Source organism: Rhinolophus sinicus, chromosome 14 (assembly GCF_057876585.1).
Source record: "Rhinolophus sinicus isolate RSI-liver-muscle chromosome 14, RSI-T2T, whole genome shotgun sequence".
NCBI classification, from domain to species: Eukaryota; Metazoa; Chordata; class Mammalia; order Chiroptera; family Rhinolophidae; genus Rhinolophus; species Rhinolophus sinicus.
In genome coordinates, this window is record NC_142514.1 from 147,003,468 (window position 1) to 147,025,653 (window position 22,186).

Sequence of the window (22,186 nt, forward strand, 5' to 3'; positions counted from 1 at the left end):
GGCAAGTTACTGAATCTCTTGATTTCAATATTCAATTTTTAGCATGAATGGAGATGAGTTTTAGGACTTAAAATAAATTTAACTTACCTAAAACTCTCAGTTTTTGTTTGAGCTTTCCAAATCTTCAATTTACACGAGTTTTCCCAACTTTTGAAATGATCTGTCTAAATTTCACATACATTTCAGATTCTGGATAATTCTTAGCCTAAATTCAAGTATCTTTAAGTTAGCCAGAATTAGCTGTTTAAAGAAATAAACTTCACTAAAGATGTATTATCTTTAAGATTAACTTAAGAAATACTGACCCTATTTTTATCTTTTATTACATTTAAGGCGATTTCAGAATTGTTTCTACCATCCCCCTTCATGGACACATTTCAGTGTAACAATAGTAAACTACTGCTGACATAAGTACAAGCTACATAGAAATACTTCCAATTAATACATATGTATATAACTTCAAGGCACTTCTTAAAAATAAGGAAAATCTAGTGATGATAAAATTTGTCATAATAGTGACAAAGCCACATCACTGGAAATTTTATAGCTGATTAATAAATTTTTAATTCTCAAACATTAAAAAACTTTTCTTCAACAACTATACATATTTGTGTTTTGTCACCTTAGTTAACACTCTCCCCCTAAAATTGTGTATATTGGTGATATTAGTGACTTTTTAATAGACACAGAAGTACCACTAGAGGCCACTAAATACTTCACTTTTTAAAATTGACACATGTATAAGTTATAAGGAGATGACTATGCACAGTAATATCCGTCACTGTGAAAGTCCTACATGAATACTCAAAGCACAATAAAAACTCAAGCACAAAGATGTGAACATATTTCATGCAGTAAATAGGATGTCTGGATTACCAAAGACCTTGATTAGACCAAGAACTGGGAGGGAGGGGATGGGTACTATCAAAATATCTTTCCTTATATACCTTTGAAAATAGATTATATAACCTAAGTTAATGTTTTCTCTAAATAGCTGTTGCCATTTATAATCAAATTATATACCTACATATAGGTCTATATACTGATACAGATAAATGAAATCCCAGACTTCAGTATTCTTTCCTCCATATCACAGTCTTTCACATATAATAATGTTTTTATATCTAAAGTTGGCTACCATCTATAGCAATTAAAACCTTGATAAAGAAGTTCTATTGTCAGTCATCCCACAGATTTGAATATACCCAAAATTCTGGTTTGAAGAGGAAAACCTGGCTCAACAGACGAGGTGACACCTGAGAAAACTTTGTCTGAGTTCCTAGGGGAACTGCTACTAGTCTCCCATGACCCCTCATTTCTTCCATTGACTCCTCCTCATTAAAGGCAAATAGCAAAAAGCAAAGAGCTCAAGTAGCATCCAGAGATTCTACAGAGTCAAGTAAAATCTACAAAACAAAATGGGACTTTTTGCTATCTGACTATCCATCTTTTTTGCATGATGATACACTATTTTTCAAGGGTTTTCAAGTACTCCAGGGAACCTTTATTAGTCATGCTTTTGGCATTCTACCTAAAGCCTTTGCTTAAAGAAAGGTGGCAAAGATGTTCTTGTAAGTTTTCTTTTAAAACCTTTATAGTTTTAGCTTTTATATTTAGTCTATGATCCATTTCAGATTAATTTTTCTGTATGGTGTGAGGCAAGGCCAAGGCTAATTGCTTTCCAAATGGATACTCAGTTGTTTCGGCACCATTTGTTGAAAACCCTATCTTTTCCACAACTGAATTACCGTGGCAACTCAACTGAAAATAATTTACCATACATGTGTGGGTTTGCTTCCAGACTGCGGCATGGATCTACATGTCTATCCTTAAGCCAACACCACAATGGTGTATACGGAGCTGTACAGTACGTCTTGAAACCCGGTAGTGCAAGTCTTCCAACTTTGTTCTTTCTTCTCCAAGTTGTTTTGGCTATTTGCTATACAATAGGTCTTTTATTCATTCATTCATGTCACTGCATAAAGCTCTATCTCATACTTTTCTAAAAGAAAATGTTAAAAAGTATCAGATAGAAGATGTACAAATGGCTGACAAGTACATGAAAAGATGCTAACATCACTAATCAGTAGGGAAATGCACATCAAAACCACAGTGAGATAGCACTTCACACCTGTTATGGTGGCTACTGTTTAAAAAAATAATAATAATAACAAGTGTTGGTAAGACGTGGAAAAATTACAATTGTTGTGCACTGTTGGTGGGAATGTAAACTTGTACAGCTGCTATGCAAAACCGTATGGTAGTTCCTTAAGAAATTGAAAATATAATTACTGTATGATCAGCAATTTCACTTCTGGATATATACCCCAAAGAAATGAAAGCAGGAGCTTGATACTTGTACACACATCCATAGTGGCATTCATCACAATAGCCAAAAGGTGGAAGCAACCCAAATATCCACTGACATGATTGGATAAACAAAATGTGGTTTATACACACAATATTATTCAGCCGTAAAAGGGAAGAAAATTCTGATATGAAGACTATGCTGCAACATGGATGAACCTTGAGGACATTAGGCAAAGTGAAATAAGCCATCACTAAAAGACAAATACTGCATGATTCCATTTCCATGAAGTACCTAGAATAGTCCAATTCAAAGATACAGATAGTAGTCAAATTTATAGGCCCCTAGTGTTTCACCAGAGCTGTTTACTGGGTATAGAGTTTCACTTTTGCAAAATGAAAAAGTTCTGGAGACTGGTTACAGAACAGTGTGAATGTACTTAACACTACTGAAAAGTACACTTGAAAATGGTAATGGAAAAGATACCAAACTATGGACTAGCTCTATCTGAGACATGTAGGCAATCCAGTTAGAGCACAGGAATTGCAGAAAAGGACAATCGAAGGCATGATTAAGATTCAAGTACAAAACACTGACAGAATAGTGATATCACCACTTTCCAGAGAAAACAAAACACCAAAAAAACTGAATCCTATAGAAAGTCTGTAGTAAGGGGACCACAAAAACAATAAAAAATGGAAAAAGGACTAACTAAACCTGAAAGAAAAAATTCAGATGATGATGACTGTGTTGATTTTTCTCTGACACCAAATGTGTGAGTTTTTTCCAACACCAACTACCGTGTTTCCCCGAAAATAAGACCTAGCTGGACAGTCCGGCTAGGTCTTATTTTCGGGGAAACACGGTAGGTACCCAACAATTTAATTCAATTCTGCCACTAACTACCCTGAATTAGCATAAACCCCACAGGTCAAGGGCTCAGGAGTCAGCCCCACAAGACTACCCTCACTTCAGATGCTAGCTGCAAATGGGGTACATCCAGGATACCCACACTTCCGTGCACACTACAAATTCCAGCGTGCACACAACTGCCCCCCTTGGGTTTAATTTGCTAGAACAACTCACTGAACTCAGGAAAACAGTTTACTTACATTTAACAGTTTCTTATGAAGGATACAACTCGGGAACAGCCAAATTGAAGAGATGTATAAGGCAGGATGTGGAGGGAGGGGGCAGTGCAAAGCCTCCATGCTTCACCAAGCACACTACCTTCTCAGCATGTCAGTGTTCATCAACTTGGAAGATCTCCGAATCCCTTCATATAGGGGTTTTTAGTAACATTTCATAGGTAGGCATGATTGAGTCAATCATTGGCCATTAGTGCCCGAACTCAATCTCCTGCCCCTTTGCCCACCACAGTGGGACTGAAATTTCTAACCCTCTAATCAGTGGTTGGTTTCTCTGCCTATCAGCCCCCTTCCTGAAACTACCTAGACCCCTAAACCCATAAGTCATCTCATTAGCATACAGAAGATAGTAAATTCCAAAGGTTTCAGGAGCTTTTTGCCAGGAACTAAATAAGATAGTGACTAAATATTTATTTTTTAGTATACCACAAAGCCTGAATTTGTGATGTCAAAAAAATAAAGTGGTCAAAAAAAATGAAGACAAGGGACAAGATCTTTGAATTCAGCAAGAACACTGTGGCAGAGTAAAGCTCGTCGGGCACTAAATCACTTTCACTTTTCTCTTAGACACACTTCTAAGGCTTTACTTGCCCAACTCCCATTACAGTTAACTGTACTGTATGGTTGACTTGTGATTAATGGAACAGAACAGAAGTGATGTATTCAGCCTCCCAGGCCTGTCCCACAAAACCCACCTTTATGTACTATCCTCCATGCTTTCTCTTACTACTCTGTCAACTGGATGTTGATGCCCATCGTGACCCTGAGGACCACACTATAAAGATGACAAAACCCACTCCCTAATTAGACTTTATGCAAATCAAAAGGAAAAAATTTCTATCATGCTAGCCACTAAGATTTCAAGGTCTATCTATCATAACAATTAGGAGTGTAATAGCAAAACCAGCTCAAACTGGTCTTATTCTGTTTCTAACAGGATGAATTGCTTTGCAGAGACAATAGGCCAAAACCGCAGGTCATGCAGCCAAAGCATGCACAGAGGAAAGAAATTTGACCTCCTGTTACCCCTGGAACCAAAGTCTCATGCACCTGCCACCACAGAACCCAAGGACCTGCATGGACATGACCAGAACTTCAACACCAGAACCTTTTCAGAAGCGAAGGGTCCGCTGTCCAGGAAGATCCGCTGCTGAAGCCCCTTACCACCTTACCATAAATGCCCAAGTTCCAAAGCTCTCCAATCAAAACCTGCCCTGGCAGCACTTCCACATTATCAGCCTGTTCCCCCAAAGCCCTAAAACTTGCCGCAAACTCGAGATCGAAGAGACAGATTTGAGGCTTGCCTCCTGTCTCCTAGCCATTCAATTTCCACAATAAAGCCTCTTCTTTTCTCAAAAGCTGATGTCATAGTATTGGCATCCATGCAAGTTGGGCAGCGAGCCCTTGCTCCTTAACAGTGTTACCTTAATGAATTCAGAAAAAAATTAATAAACTTCAACTCACAATTTCAGAATGGAGAGTACATAAACTATACTTCAGAATAAACCCGAGATGTGGGTGAAATGGGTGTACGACATGAGAGTGGCTGGCAAGACATCATAACATTACAGTTTATTAAAATGTTAACAGACAATCAAGTGTCTGATAAAAGCCAGCAGGAAAAGTAATATTATCAAAAAAGGTAAATTAACTTTGCTCAAGGTTTTAAAAATCCAGATCCCATATTCTTTCCACTGTACCACACTAGTCTCTTAGAGAAATGGAGACAGCAAATGAAGACGGATCATTTGAAATATTTTATAGTATAGAAGAAATAGGATAATAGCTAACAGAGATAAAGTCAAGGAAAGTTTTTTTAGCTAATATTAAAGATACTCGAGATCTATGAAAGCAGAAGAGTGGGGGGGGGGGGGGGGAACTGGAGATTAAGGATAGAATAACCATAGCGGTGATAAGACATGCGAGATAAGTAGCAATATTCCATGTGCTAACGAGGGCCAGGCTCTATGCAAACATGACTTTGTAAGGTTAGGTCTCTGTAGATCTACATCTTCCTTAGGAAATTTTCTATGGCCTCAAAGCACCAGGCGTAGCAGAAACACAGCATGGCACGAAAATCTTGTCTAAGGTGGTTCTGAGAACAGTACTAAAGCAGCAGACCGTGAAAACTGGGTAAGTGAAAGGTTCTCTAGCATAACTGAGACTATCGATACATTAGTAAAAGAAGCAGAATTTTAAGTAACTTGAAGTCTAGTACACGATAACAAACCATTTTTAGTGAGCTTGGAGGAATGTGAGAAGAATAACACGACTGACTACACTCCATCTCAGAGATGTTAAGAGAATCTACCATTTCAGATGCATCCTCTAGACTCTCTCAGGTTCCAACCTGCCACGTGGTTTTATTACTTCAAAGAGACAACTGTCTGGGAGAAGGAAACAAAAACGTAAGCTCAAAACACCACTTTGCAGGTTAAAACCCATTTATATCCACTTGCTTTGTTGTGAACATAACTTAAAAGGTCCTTTTGTAGTCCTCAGGATGACCTTAAGCCACGTCTCTATACTTCATAGCAGTGTTGTTTTCAGCCTCAACTCTATGCATAATCAAGTCCTTTCCCACGTCCTTCACAACAACTTCATCACCAAGCGCCCCACCTACTGCGCGCGGCACAGTGGTTAGATACTACCTAAGTATCTTCTATAATTAAATTTTTTATTTTTAGCCGACTTCTTGTATTTCTCAAATCTCTCTGGCTGGCAAATTATCCTGCCTGTCTTTATTCTAAATAATTACACAGCTGGCTTATTATACTCACATGCAAGAACCAACATTTTTACCTATTATATTTCATCTTCTTAGATAAAGGGTCTATAACTCCAGCCTTTTATAATCTTTGTGAACCCTGATTCTGTCATCCAATATGTTCATTACCTTTCTCGTACTCCTTTCATGCATATCCCTCTACAAAGAGGGGAGAAAAGTCTCTTTCATCCTTTCTGCACTCAGTTCCCTGACCCAATAGTATTTATGTCTAGGTCAGAAGGATGACTGCTTTCTCATTTGTTGTAGTCAATGCATTCTAAACAACTTAAAGAATTAAAGCATCACATGGTACTTATATTTACTTCTCTGCCCACAAACAGCATCCTACACTAAGGCTATTTCTCCTATGTTACAACTGCAGAATGTTCAATAAAAGATTTTCTTCACTCTTCTCCCCAATCTATACTTACAATTACAGAAAACTGGATTCATACTGAAGGGAGTTAAATCATTAGTCTATAATGTAAATAACTGAACGAATTTCTTAAGAACCTCAAATTTAGAAATTCTAATTAAAAGCTTATTCCTCTTTTACTCAAGCCACAACATCTTTTTAACACAGTACTTTAGTCTTTGAAAAAATATTAGATAGATCTACGAACGTCCCAGTATAGACATTCTCAAGTAAAGATATGGCACATTTTTCTGAATTACAATATAAAAAAATTCACTTTTGAGACAGGGCATCTTTAAAAAGAGGCAGTGCCAAAACAATACTATTTTGTTGATGTCCAAAACCTAGCCAATGAAAACATGTGTGCCCATAATCCAAAATAAGACTGTTAGCCATAGAATGCCTCTGCAAAACAATTCTTAAATTTTCTTTGAAATATTGTCACTAAAATTAACTGAAACTTTATTTATATGACTGTCTGTGGTTTCCTTGTATGCCTAAAAAACACAAGAAAAAGATAAAAATATCTCAGAATTGGAAAAGTAGTCATTATGTTTGGTTTAGCTTATTTTCATATTTTTATTTTTAAATTCCATCCAAATTAAAGTTCAGCATTTCTCAATAGAAGAAAAGAAAAGAAAAGCAAGGCAATTTCTTTACATAAAAATGGAAAGAATAAATTCAGTATCCTCTAAATTAAATTTGGTATTTGACTTATTAGTGAATGAATGCCTATAATCCTCCCATAAAGTCAAAAAATTCAGTCTTTAGATTGAACACAATTATCTTTCATTTAGAATTTAAATACATCAAATATATGCAGTCTGGGGAGGAGAAGTGGGAATAGAAAATAATTTTAATATAGTATTATGGTCTGAATTCAGATTTATCGTCAGATAAAATAAATAAGTGAAGCTGGTTTCTATCCAATAACACAGCATTCTTTTAACATTTCTAACCCTCACTTCTTCGAAATTATAGAACCCTGTTTTCAGATCCTGCATTTACACTAAAATACAAATGATATCCATAACTTAAACTGTTACTGTCAGAATATTCTTAGATCTTGGTTGAGACTAAGAGGCAAAAGACCTGAGTTTGAAACCTAGCTCTGCTGCAACTTAGCCGTTAGATCCTAGAGAAATTTTTTAAACTTCCTAGTCCTCGGTTTCCTTACCTGTACATTAGATACACTACCATAAACAATCTAATTTATGTGAATTCATGATAGTCTATCAATCCTATACAACTGTTAGATACTAACATTAATGTTATATGCTAAAAGTTGTTCACTACATTAAAAGGGATTAAGACTTTTTCCCCTGTAAATCATCAGAAAAGGGTCAATACCACCCTGGGATCAACAAACCACTTAGGGATAGAGCCAGATCACCTTCAATCAGTCCATGATTTTATTAGTCCTACCTCTGGTCTTGAAGCTACAGGAGTTACTCTAGGTTACATAGTATTTCACAGTTACTCAAGTTACTGCTGTTCATATGCAGAGCGTTGCGTGTCCCTAATACATGAAGTATAGCACAAAGCAATAAATAATTGAAAAGACAATGAAAATTTAACAATTAATGATTCTATTGTTTTCAAATGGACTTTGATAGATATTAGATAAACAAATTTATTTTGTACTTGACACACAGCACAATAAACACTAGAGGATCAGAACTGCTACTAACTATATAGAAAAAGGAAAAAGAAATTTCCAACGTAATCCAGCAGATCAAATATTCTTTAAATTGTAATCTAGCCCAAAAAAACCTTCAAATCCTTTGCTAAGAATCAGCCAAGAAGTTATCTAGGAAAATACCAGGTGAGGACAAATTCTGTCTATCTCCTTGCATCTCCAATTCACCAATCAGCAACACATGACTCTACTTGTTATCAGAGAGACACTGATAGCACTTGAACCCAGAAGTGTCTGTCATGCCAAGAAAAAAAATTTCTAACTAGTATAATTAATAAGTGTCTCTCCTTCAATACTGGAGAAACACCTAAGGCAACACAGTATCTGTCCCCTTGGCTTTCAAAACACAAAAATTATCCTCACAGCTAAATAGCTAATACCAAATCATGATCTCTCTCTCTGCCCCAATAACTGCTCTTGAAATTCATACGGTGGTTCACTGTTCATCTTGTCAAAGTGATAGAGTTCACATTCCTCCATACTTTGATGTGATGGAAGTAAGAACTCACAGAAAGATCTAAAAGGTCCCCAGCAATGGAAATTTCCCCTTTCCGTCATCACTAAAAAGATGCTTAGAGTTTAAAAGTTTTAATAGTTCAAATAAATACCTAGTTATTCACACCATAAGACCAATTACTAGTACTTGTAGGCATGTGGGGGAGAAATAAAAAGGAATTTAAAGGGCTCTGAAAAAAGTTATTTTTCCTTGGATCCTCATTCTTTCCCCATTTTTGTTTAATACCAAAATTCAAGATTTACCTTTCCTGTGGGCCTAAAGAACGCACAGCCTTTTTTACACAGTTAGGTTAAAACAATCAAAATTAGGAATTCAGTGATATATCTTTTATCCTCAGTGAAGCAGAAATGGACAGTCATCAGCTAGAACGAGAAAATTCACAATTTTCAGCATCAGTTTTACTCTGAATGGGTATTTCTGATTCACGCTAACAAGAGAATGAACAATCCTTCCTCTTGGGCAGGTGCTGCAAGATGTCAAAAAAACAGCAACACTGACAACAGTAATAATAATAATAATCAACCAGCTACCTCATTTAACAAGCAGTTACTTTATGGAAGACCTTGTCTAACCATGTGTATTTTTAACCCATTTTATCTTTAAAAAACCCTATGAGATCAGTATTGTCATTATCCTCATTTTATAGATGAGGATTCTGCTGCTCAAAGAAGTTAAGGAACTTGTCAAAAGTCATATCATACATCTAGGATTTTAACACAAGCAGTCTCCTCCAGAGCCTGCACTCCTCACTGTTGTATTACACAAATGTTCTCTCAACAAGAATTGCTTTGAAGAATACTTCTCATGTCTGTGTATGTACACACACACACACACACACACACACACACACACACACACACACACACAGACTGCAGTACGTTCAAGAACCAAACTTTAGAGTCATATTGCAAAATGTGTTAGTGATCATCTTTCCAGGCCCTCATTTTACCACCATGGATCACCACCACCAGATAGAATGTCCGAGCCATCATAAATTATGCTCAACCATTGAATTCCTATAAAATAAAAATATTTTTTAGGACTATGTCAACCTCTGACAAAAATACAGCAGTTGAATTGCACTATTATAAAGCAAACCTAAAGATCCTGTAGCTAAAAAGAAAGAACTTGATTTCTGATTTCAAGACCAACTCAACATGACTAGTTACCATTAAACAAACCTTTTGGTTTTTTTGTCTGTTTTTGTTTGGTTTTCACCAAAACAATAATCTGGAAATTTTCAGAAAAAAATGTTAACAAATGGGGCGGCCCGATGGCTCAGTTGGTTAGAGCCCGAGCTCTCAGCAACAAGGTTGCCAGTTCAATTCCTGCATGGGATGGTGGGCTACGCCCCCTGCAACTACAGATTGAGAATGGCGACTGGACTTGGAGCTGAGTGGCCCTGGAAAAACACACTGTTCCCCAATATTCCCCAATAAAATTTATTTTTTAAAAAAATAGGTGAAACTAATTTAAAAAAATGTAATAAATGTTATGACATACTATCACTAAAACTACTGGGTTAAGAGACAGGAATTTTTCAGCTTCCCAAGCACATAAAGATCATCAATTTCATCTTTAATATTAGAGAGAAGTTTAAATAGAAAAAAGAACAGCAAAACAGGTATTCCAGAATCAATGTTTTCAAAGGTTACTGTACTTAGTAGGGAAGGATTGTTTCTACTAACATGTTAGTTAAATTACCAAATTATTTAACAGTAACTATAATATAAATATAACCATAAATGTACATGAAAAGAAAAGTATCATTATAAAAGTACAATAATGCAACAACTTACCAATTCAATTCCCTGTGGAAAAGGTGTATCAGCCCAGTCCTTCTGTGGAAATCTCTGGATTATTTTTCCCAGACCTGCTCCTGACCCTAGTAACAAAATCAAAATTTAAGTTATAGGGTATTAAAAAAATCTGAACACTCATTATAGTAATACTAATTTCTAAATGAATATTTGTTGAATAAATTGATACACTGATTAAACATTTTCAAAAATATCTACCTTCTAAACACAATACTGAAATGACAGGCAATCCCTAATCCTATAGATTCTCAAGAGTCACATATGTGAAAAGCTAAGAAAAGTAGACCAAGGCATTGAAATCTAAAGTCTCCATCATACCATGGAAGTAACTACCTTTATTTCCAATAAGGAAAACAACCTTCTCAAGTATCTCACATTGAAATTTTAAAAGAACAATGTAATTTTCAGTGACAAATGAAATGGTACTGTTAGCACTAAGCTTCAGTTATGGGTTATAAAGACTGTTTTGAGTAAAATAAAGATTTTTAAAGTGTCCTGGGAACTTGACCATTGTCTAGGCAAGGTTTCTCAACATCAGCACTATTGACATTTGGGGCCAGATGTAATTCTTTGTTGTATGTTTCGGGGGAGGTGGGATGGATCCCCTGTCCTGTGCATTGTAGGATGTGCACTGTAGCCTCAACCCACCAGATGTTAGTAGCACCTTACCACCAAGTCCTTACAATCAAAATTGTCTCCAGACATTGCCAAATGTCCTCTGGAAGGGGCAAAACTGCCCCTGGTTGAAAACCGCTGGTCAATATCATTGCAATAGGGGTGAATAAATTTTTTCGAATTAGTGTTTTGGATTTCTCTGGATAAAATATCATTAACCATAAAATTATCCTGTGACACTAAAAGAATGGGTCAACTTTTGCTTGAACACTATGGATATAATCTGTGAGTAATTTGAGGATGCAAAGTATATGTTTGACCTAAACTGCTTTTTGCTATACTTTTTTTTTTTCATAAATTTTATTGGAGAATATTGGGAACAGTGTGTTTCTCCAGGAAACATCAACTCCAAGTCTTGTCCTTCAATCTAGTTGTGGAGGGCACAGCTCAGCTCCAAGTCCAGTTGCTTTCAATTTCAATTGCAGGAGACACAGCCCACCATCCCATGCGGGAATTGAACCAGCAACCTTGTTGTTGAGAGCTCGAGAGCTCTAACCAACTGAGCCATCTGGCTGCACCTCTGGCAACTCAGCGGCATGGGGATCAAACCAACAACCCTGTTGTTCAGAGCTCACGCTCTAACCAACTGAGCCATCTGGCCGCCCCTTTGCTGTATTTTTTAAAGACCTTCATGTGCTTGCATATTCTAAATTTTGTTCTAGCTCATTCTGAAGTGAAAGCAACAACATTCTGATTTAATTATATATATATATATATAACTTAAGGAAGCCTGTAACACCTGATTCAATGTGTTAATAATATACTTTTTAAATAATCATTCACTATCATCCCTCACCCTCATCCCTGTAAATTCAACTTTTCCCTTGGCCCTTACCTAGAGTCCAATCACCTTATGGCCAAATTTTTAACTTAAAAGGATAAGTGGAAAGTTAAATTCATTTTACTGACCAACTCAGTACTATATTCTAAGACTGAGGTCCTATCTGAAAGAGGCAAAATAAAAACATCCTGAATTAACAATTGTTGCAGCACAGGAACTTCTCATATATCCATCATTATAGGGGAACAAAGGATTTCATTAACAGTAAACTAAACTAAAAGTGGTTTATCATAGGCACTCATTTTTCATAATCCACCTCGTGTATCACCACTTCTGACACCCCAAGCAGAGCTAATTCAACACATTGCTGGGTACTGAAGATACACAAATGAAAAAGACATGGCCCCTAACCTCAAGGAACTCATAATCTATTAGGAGAAATAGACAAATGAACTGATAATTTCAGTATATCATAGTAAGCACAATGATAGAAGGGAACTTAGGTAGCTTAGCAGAGAAGACCATGGAAAACTTTCTAGAAGAAATGACAGCAAGCATTTTCTTCCCTATTAATTTCCCCTAGCACACTGAATGCCTGACCCTTAGTGCATATTGAGTTAAATGTTTATTTTAATAAACTCATTAATATTGACTGAAATTGTTTTAAGCTTATGTCTCCCTGTTTTTTTAAACAGAAATAAATGTATGTTATTTATCTCATATTTAATCAGGTGTCCCTATACTGTTTATTAAGTTCTGAAAATCATACCTAATGTATTTTAGGCTCAAGAAACATTTTACCATATTAATTTCTATTAATTATGAAAATGCTAACTGCAGAAACATTTTTCAAATACATAAAAACATAAAGAAGAAATCACCCATAATCCTACACCCGAAGACAATTACTGTTAATATTTTGCACTTAGTTTATCCTAGGGTTATTTGTTTGTTTTGTTAAGTTTTTTGGGGGGAGGGGACATATGTATTTTTTCTATGGAACTGAGATCATACTAAACCTAGCTTTAGAAATTGGTTTATTACTTAATATTTTACAATGGGCCTTTGATGATGTACATACATTTTCTAGTATCTCACTATTATAAATAATACAACAAAAGCATCTTCCTATATAAATCTTTATCCTCACCTCACTTTTCCCCAGAAAAAAATTCTTAGATATACAGCTACTAGGTCAGAGTATGAAAATTTTAAAGACTCACAAAAAGCCAAAGAGCCTACTAGAAAGACATATAACAATTTTTTTACATTCTGTGTATAAGAATGACCCTGGCATTTTCACTACATTCTCACCAACTGTTTTAAAATTGTTTGTTTTAATTATTGTGAATTTGACAGATGAAAAGTTCCTCTTTGGCAGGAGCATAACTTACAAAAGTTCTCCAGAAGCAACATGTTATTTACCAATTTCATAATAATATGCAGTGTTTCAAAAACATGAAAGCTTAGTGTTCACTTCAGCAGTTCATACACTAAAAGTGGAACAATACAGGGAAGATTAGCATGGCCCATGCGCAAAGATGACATGCAAATTCATGAAGCAGTCCATATTTTCAGAATATTATACTAAGTGAAATAAGTGAGACTGAGAAAGACAAATACCATATGATCTCACATATATGTGGAGTCTGAAGAACAGAATAAGCGAGCAAACTATAAACAGAAATAGATTCAGAGATACAGAGAAAAAAACTGATGGTTGCTAGATGGAAGGGGTGAGGATGGGGGAAAGGTGAAGGGACTAGAAAGTACAAATTAGTAGTCATAATATAGTCACGGGAATATGAAATACAGTATGGGGAGTATAATCAACAATGTTGTAAAGATTATGTAGGGTGTCAGACGGGTACTGGACTTACGAGGGAGACCACTTCATAGACTGTGCAGATGCCTGAGCACTGCACATACACCTAAAGCTGAAGTAGAATAATACTGAATGTCAACTATAATACACACACACACACACACACACACACACACACACACACACACACACACACCAGGGGTGCCAAAAAAACGTATACAAGTGGACACTTTGGTCAGCATTGATCAAGCAGTAGTTCGCTGTAATCGGAAGTGTCTGGACGCTGATGGTAACCACTTTGAGCACCTCTTGTAATTCCGTGCTTCCCCGAAAATAAGACCTACTCTGAAAATAAGCCCCAGTTAAGATCGTCAACAAGACGGACGCATTTAGTATGTTATGACAATGGTCCAGAAGAAGATGACATGACTGTATTTGAATAAATGTAGATTGCTGTAGATGAAAAAATAAGACAACCCCTGAAAATACACCCTAGTGCATTTTTTGGAGCAAAAATTAATATAAGACCTGGTCTTATTTTCAGGGAAATACAGTGTAAGACCCGGTCTTATTTTCGGGGAAACACAGTTGCAGAAGTCAAACGTGACTTGTATTCATCTTTTGTTATTGGTATATATTATTATAATTGTAATGGTTTTCTCCTTTCTTAAAATGTGTACACATTTTTTGGCACCGTGTGTGTGTGTGTGTGTGTGTGTGTGTGTGTGTGTGTGTGTGGCGTCGGGATGTGGAACTCAGCATAGTGAAGATAATCAATGTATTGTAATAGCTACAATATACACGACGTCAGAGGAGTAGTAGACTTGGGGGGGTTATCACTTTGTGAGGGGTGTAAATGTCTAACTATTACATTGCTTTGTACACCTGAAACTAATAAAAATTTTTTAAAAATGAAAGCTTAGTTTGAAATGCTGATATAAAATTTATAAATACTTCATGAGTGATAAGACTTTCAGTTATATAATAATGTTACTTGAAAATGGAAATTAGATTAGAAAAAGACAAAAATAAAAATAGCAAAACAATCTTTATCTACAAATAAAATATGGAAAAAGCTATAATAGCTTAGTTTCCAAATATGTAAAGTGCTGCAGCTAACAACTTTTGAGGAACCTATGAAAGGGCCCTACAAAAAGTAAACAAATATTTTCTGAATCATGTTTTTTGAATTTTAAGCATTTAGTCTCAATGTTTAAACATTTCCCAAGTTTATGTATTTTATCTGATTACTATTCTTACAGGCAATATTGGTTTTATTTAAGAATGCTGAGAGGATGACATTTGATATTGAGCACGGAACAGTGAGAGAAGACTGTTCTAGAGTCAGATGTCCGTCCACCTATGGACTGATCCTTAAGTCCAGAGGTGAAATAGGCCATGTCAATCAGAGTGGCTGTGAAAGCAGCTCCCACATATTAAACAGGGCTGGGTAAGTGGGTAGAGGGAGGGAGAAGTTACTTAAAAGAAAGGGGACTACTTCCTAGAAATGAGAGGTGCTAGGCAGACAAAATAGATTGTCCACTGCACTGTATGCAGCTAACTTGGAAGGAAGAGGGAGCAGTTGTTAGTCAGTCAGTGCCTTCATGGTTTCCTTCCCAGCCCATACTCTCTATCCCATCATAAAATCAAGATATATGGTGACTAAACGGAGTTAATATATAAAAAGTGGGGATCCTCAGCAGGTTACCAGCACGTGTGGAAATGGCTTACTTTGAAAAAAGCATATATGCTAGGCAAACTGCCCACAGCAAATTTAGAAAGGGTGAGGAAATGTTGGCGTGGTCAGGCACACTTTCCCCTCCTTCACGTTTGGTAACTCACTTTCCCTTGGGTCCTGGTAGGGCTATCAGGCTACCCAGGCCCTCACAAGCATTAGCAAGTGACCTAGGATGATCTAACCATCCATTACCCCCAGGCAAAGTGACTGATCTAGCCTTGGCCAATGACTTTAGAAAAGTTAGACAGTCTTCTCCGGGGTTGCCTACGGACGCTGTAAGTGTGGAGTTGCCAGTAGCTATGAGAAAGAAGTATCTGCAGAAGAACTGAAGAATGAGTAGGGGTTAGTTGGGTGGAGAAATGTAACACAGTACTCTGTTCTACACAAAATAGGATGCTCGTTATTTGTTGATTGCACCAAATTGACAAAAATTAATTGAGTGCTTTCTGTGTGTGGTTACAGTGCAGATGTACCAAGTATATACTGCTTGATTTAATATAGACTCGGAACTTTGAGAAATACTACTCTAATACATAATTCACTAAATCTTTTTCTATGATGTTTATCTAAACAACTAGAGGAGAGATTATCTACAGCAGACTTGTTTTATGAAGTCCAGCTGCCCACAGCCCCTTCTATCAAAAATAGCACCCACAGGCCGGCCCGGTGGCTCAGGCGGTTAGAGCTCCGTGGTTCTAACTCCGAAGGCTGCCGGTTTGATTCCCACATGGGCCAGTGGGCTCTCAACCACAGGGTTGCCAGTTCAATTCCTCGAGTCCCGCAAGGGATGGTGGGCTCCACCCCCTGCAACTAAGATTGAACATGGCACCTTGAGCTGAGCTGCCTCCTCGATGGCTCAGTTGGTTGGAGCGCATCCTCTCAACCACAGGGTTGCCGGTTCAACTACCACAAGGGATGGTGGGCTGCGCCCCCTGCAACTAGCAATAGCAACTGGACCTGGAGCTGAGCTGCGCCCTCCACAACTAAGACTGAAAGGACAACAACTTGAAGCTGAATGGCACCCTCCACAACTAAGACTGAAAGGACAACAACTTGACTTGGAAAAAAGGCTTGGAAGTACACACTGTTCCCCAATAAAGTCCTGTACCCCTTCCCCAATAAAAAATCTTTTAAAAAAAATAGCACCCAAGTTCAAGGAAGGGCAGCAGTTATATTCAGGAGCATACGATCCTACCATTCTCTCACCAGACAGACAGAAATTACTAAATCACTTATTTGGTTATTACTTTTACTGTTACCTGTCTGTCTCACTTCACTTTTGGGCCTGCTTTGTTTACTGATGTATCCCAGGCACTTGGAATCATTCCCGGTGTACCCGGTGTAAGTATATTAGATACTTAATAAAATACTTATTGAGTAAAAGAATGGGACTACTAGGTGGATAAGGGCATCTACAAACTGGCAAGCAACTTATGACCAGAATGACCTGGCTGTAAAAGTTCTCCTAGATGAATCAAATTGCTCTGCAAGGGAATTTTAAATTTTAGAAAAGGAGAGACTAAAGCAGCCAAAAAGATGTATAAAGACTTGCTATGATGTAGAGAAAAGTCAGGCAACCAGAGGGGGTCATGTGTAAAACCAAAGTTAAAGCACAGCAGAACTCTAGGCAGAGACATACCAGCAGAAACAGGTTAACAGTCCACACACGCAGAAAGGAGAGCTACCACAACGAGGAGCTGTGCAAGTAAGCTCTGCCTCCCGTAAACTCCAGCAGCACTGTACTACCTGTCGTTAAACTTACGGTATCCTTACAACATTCCTCCCTCTTAAGCTAGACTGGGTCTGTATTCCTGGTCACTTTGAAACTGGTAAAGGATCTGGAAACAATACATTAAAAGGTTTAGTCTGAAAACTTAAAACGTGAGAAGCACATATGAGGACTTTCTACAAATCTTTAAAGAGCTATTACATAGAAGAAGATACAGTGGAGCAGACTAGAGCCAAATATATATCAGAGGACATATTTTTGAGTCAATATAAATGAAGAACCTTCCAAGAACGAGCACTAGCAAAAAACAGAATGAACTGCCACAGAAAGCAATGACCAGAATTGGAGTTTTAGTACAAGACACAAGTTTCTGTGGTCTGGAAATCTAGAGGATGAATCCAGAAATTATTACAGTAATTCATTCATTCAACAATAACATTATGCCAGGCCTTGTGTTAGGTGCTAAGGAGAGAAGGATAAAACTTGCTGTGAGAATATTTGGGACTCGAACTGAGGTTTCTGAAATGCAAATAGAAGGGCAGATGCAGACACAGTATAACGACAGAGTAAAGATTAGGAAACAAAACAATGTTGTTTAGAAATCAGGTCAGGAGTCTAATGGAATCAGAGACAGAAAAACTAAAAAATTCCACATTTTGGAACAGAGATATTTCTTATTTTTTATTTTAAAATAACAGCAGCATCATTTAAGTCCAATGATGAGAAATGTAAGCTTCTGAGAATCCAAACGTGCTGCAGATGACATGGTATTATATATAGAAAACTCTAAGCACTCCAGCAAAAAGCTGTTAGAACTAATCAACAAAGTCAGTAAAGTTGCAGGATACAAAATCAATATATATAAAAATCTGTTGTGTTTCTATACACTAATAACAAACTATCCAAAAGAGAAATTAAGAAAACAATCCCATTTACAATTACATCAAAAAGAATGAAATACCTAGGAATAAATTTAACCAAGATGGTCAAAGACCCATACACTGAAAACTCTAAGAAATTGATGAAAGAAATTTAAAAAGACAAATAAATGAGAAGATATTCTGTGCACATGGATTAGAAGAACTAATACTGTTAAAATGTTCATACTACCAAAAGCAATCTACAGATTCAATGTAATCCCTATCAAAATTCCAATGGCACTTTTCACAGAAATAGAAAAAATAATCTTAACATTTTTATGAAACCACCAAAGACCTTGAGTAGTCCAAGCAATTCTGAGAAAAAAGAACAAAGCTGGAGGCATCACACTCCCTGATTTTAAACTATACTGAAAAGCTAGAATAATCAAAATAGTATGGTAAACATAAAAACAGATACATAGATCAATGGAACAGACGAAAGATCACAGAAATAAACCTAAGCACATATGGTCAATTAATTAATGACAAAGGAGCCAAGAATATACAATGAGAAAAGGAGAGCTCTTCAATAAATGGTGCTGGGAAAACTGGACAGCCACATGCGAAAAAATGAAATCGGACCATTATCTTACAAAAGCAACTCAAAATGAATTAAAGACTTGAACATAAGACCTGAAACTATAAAACTCCTAGAAGAAAACATAGGTGGTAAGCTCCTTGGTATCGGTCTTGGAGATGATGTCTCAAATATGACACCAAAGAAAATGCAACAAAAGCAAAAATAGACAATAGGACTACATCAAACCTAGAAACTTCTGCAGAGCAAAGGAAACAATCAACACAGTGAAATGCAACCTACGGAATGGGGAAAATATTCGCAAACCATACATCTGATAAGGGGTTAGTATCCAAAATACATAAAGAATTCCTACAACTTAAAAACTAAAACAAAAACCCCAAATAATCCAATTAAAAAACAGGCAAAGACTTAAATAGACATTTCTGCAAAGACATACAAATGGCCAATAAGCATATGAAAGATGCTCAACATCACTAATCACTGGGGAAATGCAAATATCAAAACCATAATGATGTATCACCTGACACAGGTTAGGATGGCCATTATCAAAAATCCAGAAAATAACAAGTGTTAGGATGCAGAGAAATCGGAATCCTTGAGCGCCATTGGAATGTAAAATGAATGGTACAGCCATTATGGAAAACAGTATGGAGGCTCCTCAAAAAAAAAAAAAAGAATACCATATGATCAGGCATTTTCACTTCTGGGTATACATTCAAAAGAACTGAAAAACTGAAAACAGGATTTCAAAGTGATATCTGCACACCCATGTCCACTGCAGCATTATTCATAATAGCCAAGAGGTAGAAGCAACTGAAACATCCATTAATAGATGAACAGATAACGAAACTGTGGTATATATATAAAACAGAATGTGATTCGATCATTAAAAAAAAAGGAAACCGTCATATACTACAAAATGATGAACTCTGAGGATATTAGGATAAGTAAAATAAGCCACAAAAGGAGAAATACTGCATAACTCCACTCATGAGATATGTAGAGTAGTCAAACTCTCAGAAATAGAAAGTAGAATAATGGTTGCCAGGAATAGGAAGAAGGGGAGAGGGAAGGGAGTTGTTCAATAAGTACAGAGATTCAGTTTTGCAAGATGAAAAAGTTCTGGGGATCTGCAGCAAAACAATGTGTGTGTGTGTGTGTGTGTGTGTGTGTGTGTATAAAACACTATTTTACTGTACTATATACTTAAAATTGTTTAAGATGGTAAATTTTGTTATGCATTTTTAACCACATTTTTTTTAAAAATAAAAGACACCACAACCAAATACTCATGGGCAACATTTACAACAAAATTAGGTGAAAAAGTATCCCCCAAATATTGCAATTAGAGGAAAACCACTAACATTCACAAAACCTGGGAAGTATCAGCATCTATACAAGTGTAAGAAGGAAGCAACAATAATGGCTTCAGAAGAGGAGACATGAGAAGAGGGGAACCCTAAAATAGCCAATAAGTGTTCACTGAGAAGCCAAATGGCCAATTTGAAAATAGCAGCTGAAAATGGAAGAGCAAGGACAACACTTTTGCAACAAAGACTAAAACTGCAATCTAGACCCCCAAACTGGAGAAACTGCAAGGAGTAGAATCAAAATTGAGCAGGAAACGACTCAGGCTACCTGACGTAAAGACTTATAATAAAGCTACAGAAATTATGACAATGTGGTACTGCCATTAGAATCAACAAATAAATCATATTAACAAACAATAAAAGAAAAACCATGACTAGCTCAATAAATGCAGAAAAAGAATTTGACAAAATTCAATTAAAAATAACACTCAGCGAAATATACATAAAAGAAAACTTCCTCAGTATGATAAAGAACAATTATAAAAAGCCAATGGCTAACATCAGACTTAATGGTTAAAAAATTGAATGCTTCCCCCTAAAATTCAGATTTCTATTCAACATTATACTAGAAGCCCTAACCACTGCAATAAAGCAAGAAAAAGACATAAAAGTTATATAGATGGGAAAAGCAGAGGTAATGTTGTCTTTATTTGCAGACAACCTGTAAAATGTCCTACGAAAACTGAAAAATGGGGCTAGAACTAATAAATAAGTTTACCAAAGTCTGAAAGGGTCAATATAAAAAAAGATTGTATTTCTACATGCTAGCAATAAAAATTTTTAAATACTATATGCTATAGCATCAAAAACCATGAAATATTTATGGCTATTTACAGGTAAACAGATAAATAAATTGTTGTGTATCCATATAATGGAATATTATTCAGCACTAAAAAGAAAAAACTGCTGATATATGCAACAACATGGATAAATCTCAAAATACTTATGCTGAGTAAAAAAAGCCAAATGCAAGTAAGTACATACCACAGGGTTCCATTCACATAAAACTGCAGAAAAGACAAATCTAATCTATAGTGCTAGAAAGCAGATCAGTAGTTGCTCAGGGCTAGGGAAGCGTATTAAGGATTAATATGAATAAAAGGGACACAAGGAACCTTTTTAGAGTGATGGAAAATTTTTTATTGCAGTGGTACTTATATGAATAAATACTTGCAGTACCAGAAAAAACAATCTGGGTGAAATACTTGTTTGTTTAGATTTTGCCTATAGTCAGAATGGAATCTATCATAATACACAGAAGGATGAAAGACTCCTGGCATAATTCATCTGCAATGTATACTTTCCTCTTTAATAGTTTACTCTGTATTTGAACATGCTCTTCTAGTCTGTGTTTGGATAGGTATCGTGACACAAATGTGCAATATCTCAGGGCAACCTATTCTATCTTTGGATGATTATCATAGATCTTTCTGAGAAACTGATATAGGAAACTTAATTATACCATGCATATTATCATAATCAATCTATCAAATTCTCTTATTTCAAAAAATGGCATTAAATATGTGAAATGAAAACTGAGAAGACAACTGTTATCTGTTAAAAAAATTAAGGAGCATAATTATTTCTCTCTCTTCTCTAGCTCTCTTTATATATGCCTTTTGGGTTTTCGTCATGAAATAGGCATCTTTAGATGAATTTGAATAATTTTAAACTCTTTCTAAGCCTCAGAAGATAGGAAATGCATTTAGTTATCAGGTGTACTACATTAAATAGTGTACGCCAAAGATTCATGTCTACCTGGAACTTCAGAATGAAATCTTATTTGGAAATATGCTTTTCAAGATGCAATTAGTTAAGATGAGGTCATACTGGATTAGGGTGGGCCCTAATCCAATGACTAGTGCCCTGGTAAGAAAAAACAGAGACAAAGATACACAGGGAAAACGCCATGTGAAGACAAAAGCAGACTGGA

The 22,186-nt window shown here is 36.3% G+C and overlaps 1 protein-coding gene and 1 non-coding gene across 3 annotated transcripts in view; one reads left to right on the forward strand and one right to left on the reverse strand.

The window, feature by feature from the left end:
* SBF2 (SET binding factor 2) overlaps positions 1–22,186 on the reverse strand; it is a 391,687-nt gene that overhangs the window by 322,528 nt on the left and 46,973 nt on the right. For both annotated transcript variants that reach the window (XM_019728981.3, XM_019728975.3), the window contains exon 2: positions 10,654–10,739. In XM_019728981.3, coding sequence (XP_019584540.3) covers positions 10,654–10,739 — 86 coding nt within the window. The remainder of the gene's footprint in view (positions 1–10,653; positions 10,740–22,186) is intronic.
* Positions 13,600–13,706, forward strand: LOC141572501 (U6 spliceosomal RNA). Its single transcript, XR_012497831.2, has one exon. It is a non-coding gene; the product is annotated as a U6 spliceosomal RNA (small nuclear RNA).